A 23,546-nucleotide genomic window follows, 5' to 3' on the forward strand; every position below is an offset into this window, starting at 1 on the left:
AATATAAAGTTTGACAGTCATAGGACTGTCCGGTTCTGAGTTTGGATTTCCTACCGAAAACCCTAGGTCGAACCGACGCCTACTGTTCCCTCTTCTGGGGAACGCGTCCTCACCTACTTCACTTAGGAGAGTTTACCTTTTACCAGCTTAGTCCTCCAGATCGACTGGACTTTTGCTCAGCGTCCGATGCTTCCGGTCTTCATGCTGGATGTCTGGTCCATGACTCGTCCAGACTTCTACCTGGTTCGCGACACCAGGATTTTAGCCTAGGGTTACTGCCCCCTAGGATTTTTGCCCGAAGCTCCGACCCGCCAAGACTTTCCGCATAGGGTTACCACCCCCTATGACTTAGGGTTACCACCCCCTAGGGTTTTCCACTTTCCTAACCACAGTTAGGACTTTCCTGAAACACTCAACCATACACATTAGATAACAAATAAACTTAACTTTGAATCCCTTTGCCATTATCAAAACTTAAGTTCGATCGTCGGATGCTTCCTGCACCAATAATCTCCCCCTTTATGATTATGACAACCGAAATTCAAAGTTAAGTAAAAAATACAATAAAGATAAGTATAAATGAGCACAAGCATAAATAAAACATAAGCACATTAAAGCTCTTCCTTAATAAAATTTCATTTTATTTTGAATTTTTAATTTCTTTTGAATTTCCTTATACTCTCCCCCTATGCCATATATCAAAATAAATAAGAGAGAAAAATGAGTATAGAAGTAAACACTTAGCTTTTAAAATTAAAATCTAAGTGTTTCTTTTAAAATTTTGAAAAATTTGTCATAAATTTGGAAACATAACTTTTTCTTTTAAAATCTAAGTTTGAGAAATACTATTAGCTAAAATTTAATTTGAATTTGAAAAATAACTTAGCTAGTTTTGAGATATCAAAACACTTAGTTAAATTTTTAAGAACTCTTTGAAAAATACTTAGTTAAATTTAAATAAGACACGTTAGCTAAGCTTTAGAAAATAATTGCCTTAATATTTTTCAAATAATTTTTAAAAGATTTAAAATAAATTTTCAAATAATTTTTTAAAGAATTTTTAAAATGTTTTTTCAAATAATTTTTAAAGAATTCCACATAATTTTTAAAGAATTTTTAAAATGATTTTTAAAATAATTTTTAAATAATTTTTAAATAATTTTTAAAATGACTTTTCAAATAATTTTGAAAGAATTTCTAAAATGACTTTTCAAATAATTTTTAAAGAATTTTTAAAATGGTTTTTCAAATAATTTTTAAAGAATTTTTAAAATGATTTTCCAAATAATTTTTAAAGAATTTTTAAAATTATTTTTCGAATAATTTTTAAAGAATTTTTAAAATGATTTTTCAAATAATTTTTAAAATAATTTTTAAAATGATTTTTCAAATAATTTTTATAGAATTTTTAAAATGATTTTTCAAATAATTTTAAAAGAATTTTTAAAATGATTTTTCAAATAATTTTTAAAGAATTTTAAATGATTTTTCAAATAATTTTTAAAGAATTTTTAAAATAATTTTTCAAATAATTTTTAAAGAATTTTTCAAATAATTTTTAAAGAATTTTTAAAATGATTTTTCAAATAATTTTTAAAAAAATTTAAAATAATTTTTATATAATTTTTAAAATGATTTTTTAATAAATTTTTAAAATGATTTTTCAAACAATTTTTAAAGAATTTTTAAAATTATTTTTCTAATAATTTTTAAAGAATTTTTAAAATGATTTTTTAAAGAATTTTTAAACTGATTTTCGAATAATTTTTGAAGAATTTTAAAATGATTTTCCAAATAATTTTTAAAGAATTTCTAAAATAATTTTTCAAATAATTTTTAAAAAATTTCTAAAATGATTTTTCAAATAATTTTTAAAGAATTTTTAAAATGATTTTTCAAATAATTTTTTAATGAAATTTTCAAATAATTTTTAAACTGATTTTCCTAATAATTTTTAAAAGAATTTTTAAATTGATATTTCAAATAATTTTTAAAGAATTTTAAAATGATTTTATAAATAATTTTTAAAGAATTTTTAAACTGATTTTTCAAATAATTTTGAAGAATTTTAAAAGATTTTTAAGTAATTTTTGTTTAAGTTAAATTGTTTAATTAAATAGTGAATAAATTGAATTTGTTCAACTAAGTTAACCCTTGGTCCATTTCACCCGATCCTAAGTTATCATTTAGGTAATCTAAGTAATTTTATGAGATGATTATTTTTTATTTTTAATTATTTCTAAGGATTAAGTTACATTTGAGTTAAACTTAGGTTTTCCAATTAGTCAATTAAATATATCTTTCCATGATTGGTTCCCAGGTCAGGGCGAGGCTCTAGGCCTTCTTGGGTATGAGATCATCCACCCCTTCCTAGACAGAACCGCTCAAAGAAAATATATATTTAATTTTCTTTTTGGAACTCCTAAGTTTAACTACCAAGTGTAAATTATGCCTCGATCCTTAAGCTATCCTAATCTAAGCATGTATATTGCAAGAAAAATAAATAAACAAGCATCAATCAATTTTATCTATTTATTGAGATAGTTTTTCTATTGGCTCCCTCTGGATCATAGCCTCGATATGGTATGAAATGAATCTGATCCTTGGGGACCCAATAGTGACCAGGTCCAACTTGATTAACCAAGTTGGACTTTTGCACCCATGCTTGGACAATTTTTCTATTATTTCTATTAACTAAGGATAGATATGCTTTGTATTTTCTTTTGGTTTTAAACCCAAGTTCGGATTTGTTGAAAACAGCTCGTTGTTTCCCAAGAATCAGATCAATATTTTTGGAACTCAGGGTGAACCGTTCCAACGTGTTGTTGAGTTCTTTAATTTTAGTTTTCAAATTAGAATTCTCTTCCTCAAGTTGTTGGACTTGAGTTGAGTTTCCAATTTGAACTGGCAAAGTTAAAGAACTCGAGTCAGTCGCTTCCATAAGGGTTGTTACCTCCTTTAGAAGTGACTTGACTCGGACGTTGGATTTAGCCAACTTCTTTAACAAGTAAGGTACTAATTCTTGCAATTCATCTAAATGAGTTTCGGCGAGTAGGGCACTTATAGTGGGGTTCAGTCCTTCGGAAACGGATACAGATCCGTGGCTTCGCTCGAACTCAGTTTCTGACTCGCTCTCAGTTTCTGAATCAGTTTCGACAATGTTCGCTTGCACTGGTAACGCGAGGAAGCTCGTCGATTCTTCTTCATCACACTACAACAAAATCGCTCATAGACATCAGTGGAACAACAACAGTTTTAAGCAAAAACCGATGTCTTTGAGTATTTTACACCGGTTTTTCCAAAAACCGGTGTCTATGAGCGCAGATTTTCGCTCATAGACATCGGTTTTTTTAGCCGATGTCTATGAGCACCTTTTTTTCATTAATAGACACCGATTTTAACCGCGGTTTTTAAAATCGGTGTCTATGAACCAAAATTCTGGCGGACTTTCTTAGCGCCCTTTCTTTTGGGTTTCTCCTCGCCTTGGATGAAGCAACCAGCCAATTTATCTCCCCAATTTTGAACAATTCGACATGGCGAAATTAGCACTCCTCTTCCTTTGATCCCATTTCTCGCTCCCTCTTCCCCCTTCTTTTGTTCCTTTTCATTCCGTCGATCTGTTGGCCAGATGAAGAAAGGCCGAGTTCTGGTGGAGCCGGCGGCGGCAGTAGCGGAGACGCGGTTCCGCGGGTTTTGATAAGATACAAATTGGAATTAAGCCGACCCACCTCATTCTACGCACTCATCACCGAGAGGTCCGAGACCTTGCAACAGCGGCATCGTCGTCTGCAAATCTCGAAGCGAAGATGAAAATTGTGGCGGCTTATCTCCGGGCCGTCCTCGGCGGCAACCCCAACCCCTCCGCCGATGATATCCGATCCATCCTTGAATCAGGTCGAACTCTCTTCCCTCTCATATTTATCTTGGTTTCATTTCGGTGATCCTTGTTTCTTGCTTGTAGTGGGAGCGGAGGCAGAGGATTGTTAGTTAGAGCCCTAGAGCCAATTATTTGATGATTGTATGGACTCATGTATATCATATTTTTGTATATTAATAAAGGCATTGGTTTTTGGTTATTATGCTTATTTGTATTAGTGTCAGATAAAATAACTATAGTAACGTCCTTGAGTAGAACGTTCATACTTATATCAATCGATTAGTTGAATCGATAGTGAGATGATATAGGGAACACTACTCTAAATCATTCCTAGTCGAGTATTAACATTCAGGGACAATGTTAATACAATAAGACTAGCATGTAGGTCAGCTCGATGACTTGATCTCACAAGTCATGGATATAGAGATATCAAGCTGACACATGGGCATGCATTAGAGAATGTATACTGAATGACCCGCCATGAGAAAGTATCATGGATCGTTATATGAGTGTCATATACTTTCTCATGTGGTTATTAGTATGACTATTAGTCCTTAGACCTGAAGTCACCATGGATCCCTACATAAGGAGTTATGTACTTTAGTTTCGTCAAACGTCACCCGTAACTGGGTTACTGGGTATATAACAAATTATGCAGAGGGATGTGAGTGATGTAGATGGGATCTATCCCTCCTATATGACGGGAGAGACATCGATATTCTTGATAGAGTGAGACCACGAAGTGTATGACCATACCCAAATGAGTCAATATGAGATATTGAGCTCATTTGATTGAGTGAGTCTACTCGGAGTTCAAGATTTAGATTGGTCAGAGGATGACACGGTCTATGCCTCACATTGATCAATCTAGATGTCTAGGATAGAAGGACACTTGTCACATATTGTGAGGAGTCACAATTAGTAGTCACAAGGTGATGTTGGATCTCAACATTTCTTGTAACTTGGGTAGCAATGATGTATTGCTAGATGCCACTCATTGCTTATGTTTTTAAAGGAGTTTATAACATTGCCAACGTTACAAGAACCTATTGGGTCACACACAACGAACATGTGCATGGAGATTAGGTTCATATGATGAACCAATAGGATTAGATTCATATGATGAATCAAAGATTGGATTCAAATTAGACTTATTGAGTTAGACTCAATTAAATTCAATTGTTGAATGAGTCTAATTTAAATTTGATTCATGAGTCAATTTATATTAATGAATTGAGATTCATTAAATTAAAATTGACTTGAATCAAAGCTTGGATTTAACTCAACAAGGAAGAGCATTTGTCAAGTTTGACTTGACCAAATAGAGGTTGACACATCAAGTTTTGACTTGATGAATTGCCACATCATGAGGATGACTCATCCTACATGGCATGCCACATCATCCCCTTATATAATGGTGTGCCACCTCATGGAGGTTACACACCATTAATCCTCTTAATGTGGCCGGCCACATTAATGTGGGGGTTACACATGTGGTGGCCGGCCACACTAAGTGATGAGAGGTTTTCATTTGGTGAAATTGAATTGTGTTCAATGCTTCTTCTTCCTTGGGTGCTTCTCCCTCTCTCTAGCTTGCTGATGGTCATGGCTTAATGGTGGAGAAGAAGTGAGAGTTGATTCTAAGCAACTAGGTGGTGTGAAGGTCACAAAAGGAGAGTAACTAGAGGAGTGTGTGAGTTCCTTTTCCTTTCTCTCCTTTCTCACCTTTTTAGATCCAATCCGAGAGCCCTAGAAAGTGCTAGCACACTTGTGGGTTATCCTCTCCATCTTTGAGTGGTAGAAGACCACTCCTTGTTCGTGTGGATACCGCTAGAGGACCGTTCGCTTGACGGTCTCGAGATCCGGCTACCTTTGGACGTTGCGGGATTGCGAAGGGCACGCATCAAGGGTAAATATTTTTCCCTAGTAGATCTAAGAGTCGATCATGTTTTAAACTCGTACTCGTATTTTTCGAAAGTTTTACCTTGCACGAGATCCGTGGCTTGGGCGATTCGGGGTTTCCGCGACGCGAAAAGTGGTTTTCGCGACCCGAAAAACCCAACAGTGGTATCAGAGCCACGTGCAAGGCTTGTACGAGTTTGTTTTTATTTTTATGAAAAATAAAAACCTTCTGTGATTTTCTGTAAAAATTAGTTTTTTTATGATTTTATGGGTAATTTTTCCGTAGAAGCGAAGCACAAGTGTCTCGGCACTTGTAGGCTTCGGCTACCGGAAAGATCTTTCAAAATTGGCTTCGTTTCGCCCCAAATCCGTTTGGGACAGCGGGCTTGGGTGTCATTAGATCGCAAAGGAGCATCTCACAATGGTTAGATCGTGGGTAGGGGTACTGCCCCTAACCCCGCAAGGGGATTTGCTCCGCGATCGCACCCGAAATCGCTTAAAACGAACCCGCCGGGAAGATTTTTCGAAACGGCAATGTCTCGGCCCAAATCGTTTTGGGACAGCGGGTTTAGGCGCTGTTGGATCGCAAACGAACCCTCGCGATGGTTAGATCACGGGTAGGGGCGCTGCCCCTGGGCCCCGCAAGGGGATCCGTTCCGCGATTGCGCCCGAAACCGCTAAACGGGACCGCCGGGAAATTTTACTCGTAAAAATTGTAAAAAAAATTATTTTAAAATTATAGAAAATTATTAAAATATATAATTTTGAATTATATATTAATTTTGTGATAGTCATGGCCCAAAAACCCAATATGATTGGATTGTGTTGTAATTCATAATACGACCTGCGTGCCGTTATGTGTTTGCGCGTGTTGTATGTTTTTATTTTTTCGCGACCTGCGCGTCGTGCCTTTCTCTTATATTCTTGTTGTAAATTAGATTTAGACTCAAATGTAACTCGAGTTTCAAATTGTAATGTATAAATTAGAGCGGTGGAGGGTCCACACGAGACGGAGTTCCGAGGCGGGCATGAGCAACACAAGGTGGTCAAAGGGAGGAGCTTGGAGAAGCTGTTGACCCTAGGTTGACCAATCGGTCTTCTCATTGGCTTGAGAAGATCGTAGTAGGGCCATGACTAAATCACAAATAAGTTAATTAATTGCTTGTGTATGTGATGCATGTTTAATAAGTAATTAATTAATTAGTGCCTTGCGATTAGATTAGATCAAAGTCGTGCACATGATGCACCCTTGCGATTAGATTAGATCTAAGTCGTGCACAAGATGCATCCTTTTCGATTAGATTAGATCTCGATCGAACCAACTCTAAATGCCTAACCGTGCCGTGATACCTATCACTACCTCGATCACATGTATTGTTGAATCTGCCAAAGCAGAGCAATACATATTATCTTGGTAGGGTACGGAGGGACAATCTTGGTCCCGCCTATCAACTCATGGGTGAATACAAGCTCAATTAGATTGAGTATTCCTAGTTACTCGGTTGGATCGAGTCAACTATAGGCATTATTCCAACGGTTGGAAAAGATAGATCAAAATCACATCTATATTAACTCTCGGGCGTATTAGCCAAAGCTAACTCGAGTTTTAATATAAATGCGGATATTGATTTTATAAACAAGAGTTGCATAGAGATGTAATTGGTAATCGTTACCTACCGATCATACTAAGCCTTGGGCGTATTAGCCAAAGGTAACTCAAGGGTTAGTATGATGTGGATCTTGTCCCACAAGAATTATAGAATTCAGTGGGAGCATCATTTAATTAAAGACCTAATTAAATGATTTTAAAAGAATATGATATTTATTTCTGCAAATTTTTCTGTTGTAGATAACCATGACGTCAAATACGAACATTTTCTCTCTGCGATCTGTCCTTAAGAAGGACAAGCTCAACGGAGCAAATTTCCTGGACTGGTACAGGAACCTGAGAATAGTTCTCACCCAAGAACGTAAACTGTACGTTCTGGAGCAGCCCATTCCGGAGGCTCCTCCTGCCACTGCCACGCGAGCAGACCGAGATGCTTACAAGAAGCATCAAGATGACGCATTAGATGTGTCTTGTCTTATGCTCGCAACCATGAACTCTGAGCTTCAGAAGCAATATGAGTTGATGAGCGCTTATGATATGGTTGAACATCTTTGTCACCTATATCAAGGACAAGCAAGGCACTGTAAGAGGAACTCCAAAGAATACCTGGAAGATCTTACGAAGAAGAGAAATAAGATTCCTACTTCAGGTATACATGTTATAGAAGTCAACCTCTCTATTTCTTCATCGTGGGTATTAGATACCGGATGTGCTTCGCACATTTGTACAAGCGCTGAGAAATAGTAGGGCATTGACGAAGGGTGAGATAGACCTACGAGTAGGCAATGGAGCACGAGTTGCTGCTATTGCTGTAGGAACTTATCATCTATCTCTTCCCTCTGGGCTTGTACTAGAATTAGATGATTGTTGTTATGTGCCTGCCTTGACTAAGAACATAATTTTCGTTTCTTGTTTGGACAAGAAAGGATTTTCGTTTATAATAAAGAACAAATGTTGTTCCGTCTATTTAAACGATATGTTCTATTGTAGTGCACCTCTGATAAACGGACTCTATATTCTAGATCTAGATAGCCCTATCTATAACGTAAATACCAAGAGGTTCAAGTCAAATGGCATGAACCAAACATACCTCTGGCACTGTCGCTTAGGTCATATAAATGACAAGCGCTTATCCCAGCTCCATAAGGATGGTTTGCTGGACTCATTTGATTTTGAATCATATGAGATATGCGAGTCATGCCTACGAGGCAAGATGACCAAGACTCCCTTTAGTGGGCACAGCGAGAGAGCGACTGATTTGTTAGGACTCATACATAGTGATGTATGTGGCCCTTTCAATGTCGCTGCTAGAGGCGGTTATAGGTACTTCATCACATTTACTGATGACTTCAGTAGATACGGTTATGTGTACTTAATAACACATAAGTCCGAATCCTTTGAAAAGTTCAAAGAATTCAAGAATGAAGTACAGAACCAGCTTGGCAAGAGTATTAAGATACTTCGATCCGATCGAGGTGGAGAATACCTTAGCCATGAGTTCCGTGACTATCTAGCTGAGTGTGGGATTCTATCCCAACTCACTCCTCCTGGAACACCACAGTTGAATGGTGTATCCGAACGGAGGAATCGTACCTTATTAGATATGGTACGATCTATGATGAGTCACACAGATCTTCCGACATATCTATGGGGATATGCTCTAGACACGGCAGTTTTCATTCTCAACCGAGTTCCATCCAAGGCCGTGATAAAGACACCATATAGGATATGGACTGGGAGAGATGCCCAGATGTCTTTTATGAGGATTTGGGGTTGTGAGGCTTACGTACGACATCAAGTCTCAGACAAATTAGGACCCAAATCCGACAAGTGCCATTTCATCGGATATCCCAAGGAAACTAAGGGATATTACTTCTACATTCCCAGTCAGCACAAGGTAGTTGTGGCAAAGACTGGGGTCTTTCTAGAAAGGGACTTTGTTTCTAGAAAGACTAGTGGGAGCACGTTCGATCATGAAGAAGTTCAAGATGCGAACAATAGCACTGATGCCTCGATGGAAATTGAACCGGAACCACAAAGTGTTGTGGATGATGTTGTTCCACAAGGAGTTGAGGAACAACAACCAGTTCAAGTAGACATACCTCTTCGCAGGTCTGATAGGGTACGTCGTCAGCCTGAGAGATATTCATTTCTCTTGTCTGACCATGATGTCGTTATGCTCATAGAGGATGAGCCTACCACCATGATGTCGTGATGAGACCAGATTCCGAGAAATGGCTAGAAGCCATGAGATCCGAGATGGAATCCATGTACACCAACCAAGTATGGACTTTGGTTGATCCACCTGAAGGGGTAAAACCCATTGGGTGTAAGTGGGTCTTTAAGAGAAAGACTGACATGGATGGACTTATCTATAAGGGTCGCTTAGTAGCTAAAGGTTTCAAGCAGATTCATGGTATTGACTATGATGAAACCTTTTCTCCAGTAGCGATGTTTAAGTCCATTCGGATCATGCTTGCTATTGCAGCCTACCATGACTATGAGATATGGCAGATGGATGTCAAAACTGCGTTTCTGAATGGAAACCTGCTCGAGGATGTGTACATGACACAACCTGAGGGTTTTGTAGATCCACAGCATACTAGCAGAGTATGCAAGCTGCATAGGTCCATTTATGAACTAAAGCAAGCTTCTCGGAGCTGGAATCTTCGATTCGATGATGCAATCAAACAGTTTGGTTTCATCAAGAATGAAGATGAGCCTTGTGTCTACAAGAAGGTTGTAGGAGATATAGTTGTCTTCCTCATATTGTATGTGGATGACATACTACTCATTGGGAAGGACATCCCTATGCTTCAGTCTGTCAAGACCTGGCTAGGGAGTTGCTTCTCAATGAAGGACTTAGGTGAGGCATCCGCATTCTAGGGATACAGATATATAGAGATAGATCTAAGAGATTGCTTGGCCTAAGTCAGAGTACATACATTGACAAGGTACTCCTTCGGTTTGCCATGCAGAACTCCAAGAAGGGATTTCTGCCGATGTCACATGGCGTGAGTCTTTCGAAGACTCAAGGTCCCTCTTCTAGAGAGGAGAGAGACCGCATGGATCAGATCCCTTATGCCTCAGCCATAGGATCGATCATGTACGCCATGCTATGTACTCGACCTGATGTCTCGTATGCTTTGAGCATGACGAGCAGATACCAGTCAAATCCAGGTGAAAGTCACTGGATAGCGGTCAAGAATATTCTTAAGTACTTAAGAAGGACTAAAGAATATTTCTTGATATATGGAGGCAATGATGAGCTAGCTGTAAAGGGTTACGGTGATGCTAGCTTCCAGACCGACCAGGATGACTATAGATCGCAGTCGGGGTTCGTATTTTGCATGGTGCTGTGAGCTGGAAGAGTTCGAAGCAGGACACAGTAGCTGATTCTACAACAAAGGCCGAGTATATTGCTGCATCAGAGGCAGCAAAGGAGGCAGTTTGGATCCGCAAGTTCATCACTGAACTTGGGGTGGTTCCTAGCATCGCTGACCCAGTTGAGCTCTATTGTGACAACAATGGAGCTATAGCACAGGCGAAGGAACCTCGCTCACACCAGCGGACCAAGCACATACTACGGCGCTTCCATCTCATTCGGGAGATTATCGATAGAGGAGATGTGAAGATTTGCAGAGTACCTACAGAGGCTAACATCGCAGATCCCTTGACCAAGGCTTTGGCACAGAGAAAGCATGATGGTCACACTAGGTCATTAGGCCTTAGAGCCTATACTGATTGGCACTAGTGCTAGTGGGAGATTGTTAGTTAAAGCCCTAGAGCCAATCATTTGATGATTGTATGGACTCATGTATATCATATTTTTGTATATTAATAAAGGCATTGGTTTTTGGTTATTATGCTTATTTGTATTAGTGTCAGATAAAATAAGTATAGTAACGTCCTTGAGTAGAACGTTCATACTTATATCAATCGATTAGTTGAATCGATAGTGAGATGATATAGGGAACACTACTCTTAATCATTCCTAGTCGAGTATTAACATTCAGGGACAATGTTAATGTAATAAGACTAGCATGTAGGTCAACTCGATGACTTGATCTCACAAGTCATGGATATAGAGATATCAAGTTGACACATGGGTATGCATTACAGAATGTATATTGAATGACCCGCCATGAGAAAGTATCATGGATCGTTATATGAGTGTCATATACTTTCTCATGTGGCTATTAGTATGACTATTAGTCCTTAGACCTGAAGTCACCATGGTTCCCTACATAAGGAGTTATGTACTTTGGTTTCGTCAAACGTCACCCGTAACTGGGTGGACTCTAAAGGCGATTACTAGGTATATAACAAATTATGCGGAGGGATGTGAGTGATGTAGATGGGATCTATCCCTCCTATATGACGGGAGAGACATCAATATTCTTGATAGAGTGAGACCATGAAGTGCATGGCCATGCCGAAATGAGTCAATATGAGATATTGAGCTCATTTGATTTAGTGAGTCTACTTGGAGTTCAAGATTTAGATTGATCAGAGGATGACACGGTCTATGCCTCACATTGACCAATCTAGATGTCTATGATAGAAGGACACTTGTCATATTTTGTGAGGAGTCACAATTAATAGTCACAAGGTGATGTTGGATCTCAACATTTCTTGTAACTTGGGTAGCAATGATGTATTGCTAGATGCCGCTCATTGCTTATGTTTTTAAAGGAGTTTATAACATTGCCAACGTTACAAGAACCTATTGGGTCACACACAAAGAACATGTGCATGGAGATTAGGTTCATATGATGAACCAATAGGATTATATTCATATGATGAATCAAAGATTGGATTCAAATTAGACTTATTGAGTTAGACTCAATTAGATTCAATTGTTGAATGAGTCTAATTTAAATTTGATTCATAAGTCAATTTTTATTAATGAATTGAGATTCATTAAATTAAAATTGACTTGAATCAAAGCTTGGATTTAACTCAACAAGGAAGAGCATTGGTCAAGTTTGACTTGACCAAATAGAGGTTGACACATCAAGTTTTGACTTGATGAATTGCCACATCATGAGGATGACTCATCCTACATGGCATGCCACATCATCCCCTTATATAATGGTGTGCCACCTCATGGAGGTTACACACCATTAATCCTCTTAATGTGGCCGGCCACATTAATGTGGGGGTTACACATGTGGTGGCCGGCCACACTAAGTGATGAGAGGTTTTCATTTGGTGAAATTGAATTGTGTTCAATGCTTCTTCTTCCTTGGGTGCTTCTCCCTCTCTCTAGCTTGCTGATGGTCGTGGCTTCATGGTGGAGAAGAAGTGAGAGTTGATTCTAAGCAACTAGGTGGTGTGAAGGTCACAAAAGGAGAGTAACTAGAGGAGTGTGTGAGTTCCTTTTCCTTTCTCTCCTTTCTCACCTTTTTAGATCCAATCCGAGAGCCCTAGAAAGTGCTAGCACACTTGTGGGTTATCCTCTCCATCTTTGAGTGGTAGAAGACCACTCCTTGTTCATGTGGATACCGCTAGAGGACCGTTCGCTTGACGGTCTCGAGATCCGGCTACCTTTGGACGTTGCGGGATTGCGAAGGGCACGCATCAAGGGTAAATGTTTTTCCCTCGTAGATCTAAGAGTCAATCATGTTTTAAACTCGTACTCGTATTTTTCGAAAGTTTTACCTTGCACGAGATCCGTGGCTTGGGCGATTCGGGGTTTCCGCGACGCGAAAAGCGGTTTTCGTGGCCCGAAAAACCCAACAAGGATAAGAGGATCAACCACTTCCTCGCGGAAGTCAAGGGCAAGGACATAACGGAAGTCATCGCTGCCGGCCGGGAGAAGTTCGCTTCCGTGCCCTCCGGTGGCTCTGTGGCTGCCATCGGGGTCGCCGCCCCTGGTAGCGGCGGCGCGGGCGGCACCCCAGCTGCAGAGGAGCCTAAGAAGGAGGAGAAGGTGGAGGAGAAGGAGGAATCCGACGAGGTGAAACTCCCTGTCTTTCCCTCCCGCAAATTTTTGTTTCCGACATAAATTTGTGGTTTTTTTTCTTTCTCGTTTCCAATTTCTGTTTTTGGAAAACACAAGCTATGGAGATTGGTTTGATTGCTATTTGTTGTAAGTTTTGAAGGTAATGGCAATCTTTTTTATTTTATATACTAGCATATCACTTAAATGGCTACAAGTATGCCACTTTTTCCAAATTTAATAGCACATGGTAAAGTCCTATCTTGTGATCAAGGTTCACAAAGCATATACAGAGGCATAAAGTCATGCAGACAAAGACTGAATATTGTTAGTAAAGTGCATAAACTCTCAAGTATTTGGATTAATTAGAGTTGAAGATGTAAGGGGTGGAGGGAAAAAGGAAATCTTTGTTAGTGTTAATGATAAGTCGCCATGATGATTACCATTGTTATTGCTAAATTTGTTGATCTCCTATGTTTAACTCATACCTCAAGTATGTAATTAAATGGTTTAATTTCATACTTTTTCGTATTGTTGTGCATACGTAGGATTTTGTTTCTCTGCAGGGAGTTAGATGAGTGGTTTATAGACACCTAGTTGCATCTCTTATTTTCCTCTACATGTATGCACATTTTTTGACATCGGTTGGCAATTCATGTGTATTTATCTTTATTTTAACATACTTCTAACTTTTAACTATGACCAGTGCTTCTTGAATTATCTTTGAAGGTTTGGAATCTTCAACCCAGCAGTCGTGTATGATCACCTGGGAGAAATTTATTCAGCACTTATTCTGGGAAGCTTAGTGTTCTGCATTTTGTTATACTTGAAAGTGAGCTTCTGTAAATTTCAATCTAGCTTTTCCTATGGTTATTACTGCCCTTTGTTCCTAATTTGAGAGCAAGGAAAGGAGTAGCAACACTAAGCAGTTCAAAGAATTTAACTGCTACGAGAACTGTTTCAATTCAAAAACCATCTGTTTTAAAGGAGAAAAGCAAGTTGTCCTCTGGCCAACCTTCAAAAAATGCTAAGAATGTGACCAAGTAAGGATTTCGATTTTGCAGATATTCTATCATGAATTACCATGACATGTTTTTATCTATAACTGGTGTCCTGGTAGTGTTGCTGCAAAGAATATAACGTCTATTGGAATTGCACAAGAAAATCAAGCTATTAAAAGGCAAAAGCTGGATGATGGAAGATCCAAACAGGTTAATACTTTTGAAATATTTTTTCTAATAACCTTTTTTTACTTGGGACAGTATAATTATTAATATTTCATTTTGATATGGTCATAAATAGATACACAATTTGAAAAATAGAGTTCTACTCCATAAGTCGAGATTGGGTTTAGCTAGTGCTCCTGACGTGCACTCCTCTGGTGCTAAAGTTGGCCAGGGAGAGAAACCATTGCAGCAGGTACATGATAATATGGTCAACTTTATTCTTCTGATAATTAGATGAGTGTTGAAACCATTCAGTAAGACCTTCATTTGCTCATGCATCATCATCTTTAGGATGATGCAGCTTCAGTCAAACAAAGACGGCCTGCACTTACTTTTAATCACTGTTACCTAATCATGGCAGGTTATGTGCCAATGCTTAAACTTTTATTAGCTATATTTGATAGTGAAGGATTTTATCTGTTACTTGTTCCCAGATGTATCACTATTTTTACATATTACAATTATGTTTGCATGGGTGCACTCTATTCTTGCATTTCCATTCTCTGTACTAATGGTTACATGAGATTTCTCCAATCTGCATATAGATTAAACTATATTTGTGTATGTAAGTGTACTTTGTAGAATATGTAGCAGTCTTACTTTCTTCTGGTTGTCTCTTTAACCAATTGATTCTCTTTTGCTTCTTAACTGTGCATGTTTATCCTCAACAAACATTAAAAAAGCACGTCTATTTGCTAAAGTCAAATGTCATAAATTCAATGCAGCCTCATTCATTTTCTTTTTTAGTATAGAAAGTAATATATGCTCTTGATCACAGACTTAAACAGGAAAATCACTCTGTGATTTGTTTTGCTGAATAGTTAAGTCTCAATCATTAGCCAACACCAGGGAGCAGAACTACCCAAGACTAGTAGTTAATGCTCTAGATATTTCCATGGGGAATTGTGCTATAACATGTTTTGGTGTTGAGGGTTTTAGTCGTAAAAGGAGTACCATGAGATCAAATTGCATTGGAAAATGCAATTTCCTTAAAAAAATTAGTTAAATATTTATGTTTGGTACAAATGAATAACCTTATTTGTGACTTCATTAGTATTTTATTTTCAAATGTTTCATTGCCTACTCTATATGTGTTTGTTCGTGATCCAAGATATGTTGACTTAAGAGTTCAGAGGATATTTTCTAACCATATCTACTTGTGGAACCAACTGAATCACAAAAAACCTTCAAGTATTTTTTCCATTATGTGAAATCTTATGAAATGATTTATTTAGAAATCTAAAACACTTGCCCACCAATATTCAATGTTGCCATATATTCACCGTCATGGAAAAAAAATTCTCTCACATCCTTGGTCTCACTGCCAACTATAATACACATATGCATGTACTTCTGTTGCAACAATAGGATTATTTTTACTATGATGATGGGATCTTATATAATATCACATACATGTAAAAACTCTTTAAACATGGCTTAGAATATGATGTCTTTGATTTCGGCAACCACATTCTAGCTTTCATTATAAGGAATACCCAATGAATTGGGATGTCACAAGTCAATTTGAATATGGCGCATTGGAATACTTTCCTGCCTGGTCTCTATTTAAGCTTTTCAAGCTAGTTCTGCAGTTCCATGAACTTTTCAATCTCTAAAGCTCCATTCATGTTAAGTTGTTGGGAAAAGAGCATCTTGACAGAATTGAAATTCTCCTCTTTTTATCAGTAAAGTTTGATTTCTGGCTATACAATAAACACTTGCCTCACACTGCTTGTTCAATTTTCTTGCACGGAGAAGTATATTCACTAATATGAGGTCCTGGCAGAGGAAACCTTAGGTGGAATAGGTTATTCTTTGCTTTTAAATAATTGCCATTAAAACCACATGAGGATCTTACCTCTTGTTGATATTGTTGGACTTCCTTTTGCTCAACCATTTGGTTTGTGCCTTTCTTCATGCTAGTTTTTCTAGCTATGTGTTGTTATTATGCAAGTTGTATCTCATGTATTAATATCCTTCTATAATGAACAAATGAATTACTTGGCAATGCTTTTCAGCCTAATTTTTCCTATCAATGTAGTTGCAATTTATACAGTTTGTGGACAATTTTTTTTTCTTGTGCAGGGCATGGAACTGTATCCTCGTATCGGCAAAAACTTTGACATCAAGGTTTTTACAAACTGCCGATTTGGTATGATGTCCTGGGTTGTTCTTGCCGTCACATATTGCATCAAATAGGTCAATTTTATCTTTACATCTGTTCTTTGAGCTGTTGATAAATATAGCATATGAGGAAAGCACTAATATGTCAAACAACATCTGGAACAATAAAGAAATTAATTGAGGAAGAAGATGCTGACTTTACAGATGTCTGTATCCCTGGTTTTAAGCTGGGTGATAGTGAGAAATTTTTCTAATTTTCTTAGTTTAAATTGCAAATCCTTCAGATGTCAGCCTACACTTTTTTTTAACTGCTATGGGTTCCTGTAGGTATTACTTACTTGGGGTTAAAAGGCCAATTGATCTTAGTTTTGCCCATCAATGCCTCAGCTTCACGTCCAGTTTGTTAAAAGAACTTTTGGTGGCTTACAAGAGAGTTACAGTTACCCTAATATTTCCAAATGCAGTGTTTAAAGGTGCGCCTTTATAGTTGGGCGTTGCTCTCATGCGAACCATGCTCCATATGACTGACTGTAGTAACCAATAAAGAACAAATGATCATTTGGGGAGTAGGTATTTATTGCCATCGACTTGTTATCTCAAGCAATTAGGCACCTGGATGTAATGCCTTATGTCAAAGGATGGATTCCCCAAGTCGACCTTAAAAAAACATGAGAAAGACAATAATGACTGAAGGTTGTACAGTTGAGAGATTATTTGAAGCAAAACATGTAGAGTTTTCTAGTTAATTCACCTATGATGCTGATATCTGGATCAAAAGACAAGACAAAAAGGATAAATACACATTAACTCTAACTAGTTTGAGTGTTCAAAAGGAAGCTCTAACTTGTTTTGAGTGCTGAACTAAGGAGGCAGCTGCCTTCTTGCCGCATTCCTTGCTACTGTGGTTGGTAGCAGAAATCACAGAAAATAGGGGACTTAGTGCAGGATATTCAGGATACCAAGATGGCATCAGAGGTAGTACAATAAATAGTATATCTCTTCATCAGAGGTAGCTTTGTTCTTCTATGCTTCCTTCACTGGATTTGTTGTGTAGTCATATTTCTTTGTTCAACCATTATCATGCCTAGTAAGTTGTTGTATGATGCTGTCGGTTCTTATCAATCTGTACACTTGAATTAGAAGGAGCAAATTATCTATGTTATATTCTAAGCAGCATATATTAAGTGTCATATATGAAAGTTTTAGATTCTATGTTATATTCGTTATCTTCCACAGCAGCCTTTAAAAACTCAGTATTCTATTTTATTTGATACATGCACACATTTGTTTTAGTTATTTGACATATGGTGGATTTATGTGTTTTTACAGTTTACAAATCTCAAGTACTCTAGAGTTGAAATTGATGAAGTGCGGTTCGAGTGGGCTGAATGCATGCTAGATTACATTTGAGACAGTTGTACCTTGATGTGTTAACAGAATGTTATACTTTGATTTTGATATCTATTAGCTAGCTTTTGATGTAAAAAGAATGTTTGGGTATTTTATGGATATTGTTGTAAGAAGATTATTTATATAATTTGTGAATATTTGTGTATTTTATGGATATTATTTAATGAAGAATATTTGTACAATTTATGAATATTTGTGTATTTTTTTTTGTTATTGTCGGTTTTAAAATCAAATATGTGCTGTTAAAAAATATACATATTACATCGGTTTTCCACCGATGTAAAATCGGTGTTATAAAGTAATATTACTGCCAAAACTGGTGTTATTAACATACAATATTACATCGGTTTTACACCGTTGATGAAACGGTGTCGTTAAGTGATACTACACCGGTTAATAACCGATTCGAAGACCGGTGTCGTTAAGTGATATTACACCGGTTTTAACCCGATGTCTAAAATGGCAGACTTTTAACATCGGTTTCATAGACATCGGTCGAAAATCAAATAGACACCGGTGGAAAACCGATGTCTATGAGCGATTTTGTTGTAGTGTCAGTCTCGGATTCATCTGATGACTCGGACCAAGTCGCCTTTAACACCTTCCTTCTTTTCTTCTTGTTTGGACAATCTGGCTTGTATTGCCCCTTCTAGTTACAGCCGTAGTAGGTGACTCCAGTCTTGTCCTTCGTCTTCATTTGAGTCACCTTTTTCAGCTTGCATATCTTTCGTACGAGATTTACCAGTTCGAAAATAGCCTTGTCATCGTCTTCTACGTCTGATTCGTCTTTGGACTCGGGTTTGGTTTTGCGCTTTGTTTTAGTATCCCGGGTTCTGCTTGTACCTGCAACCAAAGCAACACCTTTCTCGGCTAGGCGTGCATTAGTCTGCTCATGCAACTCAAATTCAGAAAAAAGTTGATCTAATTTTATTGACGAGAGATCCTTGGACACCTTGTACGCATCTACCATGGATGCCCACAAGGTGTTCCTCGGAAAAGCGTTGAGTGCATACCTTATAACGTCCCTGTTCTCCACCCTTTGGTCGATCGCATGAAGCCCGTTGACTAGGTCTTGTATCCGGGCATGGAGTTGGGTAGTCGTGTCATCTTCCTGCATTTTAATATTATACAATTTATTCAAAATTAAATCACGTTTACTTACTTTAGCATCGAAAGTGCCCTTGTGCAGTTCGATCAGCTTCTCCCATAGCTCTTTGGCGCTTTCGAAGGGTCCAACTCTATTGAGTTCTTCTTTTGTAAGCCCACATTGTGGCATGCAGGTTGCTTTGGCATCGGCTTCAACCTTCTTCTTTATCCTGGTGTCCCAGTTGACGCAGGAAACAAGTTCTCCGGTGTCGTCACGTGGAAGCTCGAGACCGGTCTGGATGATAATCCACATCTCGACTTGCGTCTTGAGGTGGTATTCCATCCGGTTCTTCCAATAGCCAAAGTCCTCACTAGAGAAGATTGGCGGGTGGACCGTGCTAAAGCCTTCTTGGAGGGTCATGTTAAAACTTGCACACAAAGAAGAAAAAGAAAAAATGTACTAGGACTTGATCCTAGATTAGTAGTGCGGGAAAAATATAGAAATCGGAATTCACGGATTTCAAAAAATAATAATAATATAATAAAATATTATTAAAAATATAAAAAAATATATTATTTCAAATTTTGCTAAATGTAATATTTTATCAATACTAATAAGTGGTGAAAAGATGAAAGTAAGTTTTTTGAAAATAGTTTTGGAGGAAAAAAATGAAAGGCGTAAGGTTTTATTTTTACCCTAAACGAACAAGAAAGCGACGAAAAAAAATGCTCGAACGGTAGTTGCACCAATTCAGAGCAACCCCACTCTGATACCAATTGTTGGATCGAGACGCGCTAGAGGGGGGTGAATAGCGCTCGTGGCTTTCACTCGTTTCGGATTCGTAAAACACATTCAGAATAAAGCAGCGGAAAAATAAAACACATAGAAGGCCCCAAGTGGTTTTACTTGGTTCGGAGCCTTGGACGACTCCTACTACAAGGCCCACGCTCGTTGAGCGTTTACATTGGGCAATTCACTATGAAAGCGCAAGGTTACAAATTTGTATTACAAAAGAATAATTAAAAGGCTATACCGACAACCAAAAATATAGAAACTGGAGCTCAGGGTCGTCGGGAACTTGTCGTTGCTTGGACGAGATGTTTCTTGAGCAGCACGCAGTAGAAGAATACTTTAGAAATCGTTGAATTAAGCTGCTGCTCGAACACCCCTTTTATACAGTGCTGGAGGCGCCTCAAACCTCATCCAAGGTGCCTCCAAGCCTCCGGGTCAGCCGCGTGGATCATCGCTGAACTGGTCACAACTCATCCACTTGAAGGCGCCTCCAAGCCAATCCAAGGCGCCTCCAAGCCCTGGTCCGAGGCACCTCCAGCTCCATCCGAGGTGCCTCCAAGCCTGCTGCGCAGCCAGATTTTGCCTTGCACCCGAGGCGCCTCCAAGCTCCATGGAGGCGGCTCGGACACTGTTCATCCGAGGCTCAACCTTGTTCTTTTGTACCTGCAAGACATGTTAGACCCAAAATACAAGCATATCCTGCAATACAAAAGTTAGCACAAATAATATTATAAATATAAAGTTTGACAGTCATCGGACTGTTCGGTTCTGACTTTAGATTTCCTACCGGAAACCCTAGGTCGAACCGACGCCTACTGTTCCCTCTTCCGGGAACGCGTCCTCACCTACCCCACTCAGGAGAGTTTACCTTTTGCCAGCTCGGTCTTCTAGACCGACTGGACTTTTGTTCAGCGTCTGATGCTACCGGTCTTCTTGCTGGACGTCTAGTCCATGACCCATCCAGACTTCTACCCGGTTCGCGACACTAGGATTTTAACCTAGGGTTACCGGCCCCTAGGATTTTGGCCCGAAGCTCCGACCCGCCAAGACTTTCCGCATAGGGTTACCACCCCCTATGACCTAGGGTTACCACCCCCTAGGGTTTTCCACTTGCCTAACCTCAACTAGGACTTTCCTGAAACACTCAACCATACACATTAGATAACAAATAAACTTAACTTTGAATCCCTTTGTCATTATCAAAACTTGAGTTCGATCGTCGGATGCTTCCTGCACCAACATCGAGTGGTTTCATCTTGGTAGATCGTGTAACGCCCGAAAATTCTCAAAACTATTTTAGAAATATTCTATAATTATTCTGGAATTTTTAGATATTTTTTCGGAATTTTTAGAGTAGCGGAAGTAGCAAAAATAATTAGAAAAGCAAAATAGCTTAAACGGGAATCGAACCCGGGACCCCTCGGGTCCGTTAAACCTTTAGACCGCTTAAGTAACCGGTTGAACCCAGCAGGGCCGTGCTGAAAGGAAAGGGAATCAATTAAATTTATATTGGAGTTGGGCGAATTAATTCCTAAATATAAATAGGAAAATTATTAAGTGAGGAGATTATTTTCCACCGTGAACTTTTTTTCCTCACCCTAGCCACGCCGCAACCCTCCCTTCTCCTTCTTCCTCTCGGCGCCAACTCTAGGGTTCCCTCCCTTGGGCCCCAAGGTCATCTTCCGGTGACAACTCCGGCACGAGGACGCTCTTCTTCGCGAGAGGAACGCATAGACGCGAGAAGATTGTCGAAGGGGTCGTCTCCACCGGAATTTTAGCGAATAGAATTGTAAGGAAATTAGCGTACGAGGTAAGAAACCCCTCACCTGCAGTATAAGTAGCTTTCGTTTGATTGCATGCCTTTAGTTTAGCTATATGCAGATTTTTCGACGCCCAGGGTGTGTTTAAACCCTCCTCGCAGACTAGGGATCTAGTTGAGCACCTCTAGATGGGCCAGACACGTTATTCTTTTTCAGTTGGAGGCTCTAGACGTTGTCGGGTGCCTAGAGGTGGTCTCCCTATTAGAGGGGAGAGTTGGGGCACACAAAGTGTTCGACAAAATGATTAGTGTAGCTAAATACCACCTTAGATATTTTTAACAGCTCAGTTAAATGCATTAGTAGCATTTAAATCAGTATATTAGTCTAGTTTCAGCTTACATGGGATTACGGTCCAATGGGTGGGCTCCCACAGTCGCCTCTAGATTCAGATAACCTAGTTCTAGGTTCAGATAACCTAGAAACAGTAAAATAAGCAACTAGTAGCTATATTCAGTATTTTATTTTCAGTGGCACTGTACTGGATTAGATATCCATTGGGTTGGGCTCCCACAGTCGTCCCTAGGTTCAGACAACCTAGTAACCCTACTAAATTCGGGACTTGCAAACCCGGGTCTAGTTAGGGATGCGCACATAGCAAACTACAGTTGTCGGGCCCACTAGCAACATGATTATGTATTTTCACTTATTATGATAATAGCTTTCAAACTCATAATCTAGTTATGTGATTATAGTTTAAGATCAGTACTAGCTCAGTTTTAGCTCAGTTTCAGTTACAGTTTCTGCTTATTTTCTCCTAGTTGATATCATGAGATAGCTCCATGCTTAGTTTTTATTATACATGCCATGTTTCAGTGTTTATGCCATGTAACTCCAGTATGCCATGCTTTAACAAATTCAGTGCATGTTTTCAAATAGCATTCTTTAAAAACATGTTTGCATCGTTGCATGTTTTAGTGAGGTAGATGGTTTCTTACTAAGCTTAAAGCTTACAGATACTATTTTTCCTTATACTGCAGATAAGGGTAAAGGAAAGATGGACTAGTAGAGGAAGTTGGAGGTCAATGCAGTGATGGTGTGTGTGGCAGGAACCTGGAATGAAGATCCTTAGGAAGTTTAGCAAATTAAGAACTTAGTTTCTTTTCTTAAGATACTTTTATGCATTTCTAGTGGTTTAAATGCTATGAATTAATAAACCTTGCACTATGTCATGTTAGAATGCTAGTCAGTGGATATTAGAATGTTTTCCATGCATTGTATAATCGTTGTGTGAGGTTTTGGCACGAACTAGTGCTGAAATCAGAGTTTCAGTGCGAAATCAGAAACTCCGATCGATCTACGGATCGATCAGAGTTGAGTTGTGCCACTGGATCGGTCAGCTGACCGATCCAGTCGTGAACAGAGAGTTTATGGATCGGTCGGCCGACCGATCCAGATGCGACCGATCAGTGTACTCCTGGATTGGTCGGTAGACCGATCCAGCCGCATACATAAGGGAGATGGCTTGTGGATCGGTCACCGACCGATCCAGAGCGTTTCTCCTTGGATCGATCCGACAGCCCAATCGATTCATGGATCGATTGAAATGCCTGATTACAGCTAGCTGGACATCCGAGAGGCATAGATTATCTTCCCTAGCATGTGTACAACTCCTAGGTACACCTAGAGTATTAAGTCCAGATTTTACAGTAATCAGTTTAGTAAAATTTTAATCAATCCAGATTTCTGTAATAGTAATTTAGCACAGCATTACGTAACGATCGGCCTTACAGCTTAGTAGTAGAAGGCGGGTCGTTA

At 38.7% G+C, this 23,546-nt stretch overlaps 1 protein-coding gene and 1 long non-coding RNA gene across 2 annotated transcripts; both read left to right on the forward strand.

Annotated features, from left to right (window-relative positions):
- Window positions 1-3,689: 3,689 nt before the first annotated feature.
- LOC121999586 (60S acidic ribosomal protein P2B-like) lies at window positions 3,690-13,398 on the forward strand. The gene is made up of 3 exons (XM_042554248.1): window positions 3,690-3,894; window positions 3,962-3,978; window positions 13,135-13,398. The coding sequence occupies exons 1-3, from the start codon at window positions 3,807-3,809 to the stop codon at window positions 13,396-13,398; spliced, it is 369 nt and encodes a 122-aa protein (XP_042410182.1). The 5' UTR covers window positions 3,690-3,806.
- An 851-nt stretch (window positions 13,399-14,249) lies between these two features.
- LOC122006137 lies at window positions 14,250-14,691 on the forward strand. The gene is made up of 3 exons (XR_006118639.1): window positions 14,250-14,375; window positions 14,453-14,543; window positions 14,635-14,691. It is a non-coding gene; the product is annotated as an uncharacterized LOC122006137 (long non-coding RNA).
- Window positions 14,692-23,546: the final 8,855 nt, after the last annotated feature.

Source organism: Zingiber officinale, chromosome 1A (assembly GCF_018446385.1).
Source record: "Zingiber officinale cultivar Zhangliang chromosome 1A, Zo_v1.1, whole genome shotgun sequence".
Lineage (NCBI taxonomy): Eukaryota > Viridiplantae > Streptophyta > Magnoliopsida > Zingiberales > Zingiberaceae > Zingiber > Zingiber officinale.

Excerpts from the sequence above, each read along its gene's own strand:
- LOC121999586 (XM_042554248.1), top strand. The coding sequence starts at position 3,807 with ATGAAAATTGTGGCGGCTTATCTCCGGGCCGTCCTCGGCGGCAACCCC.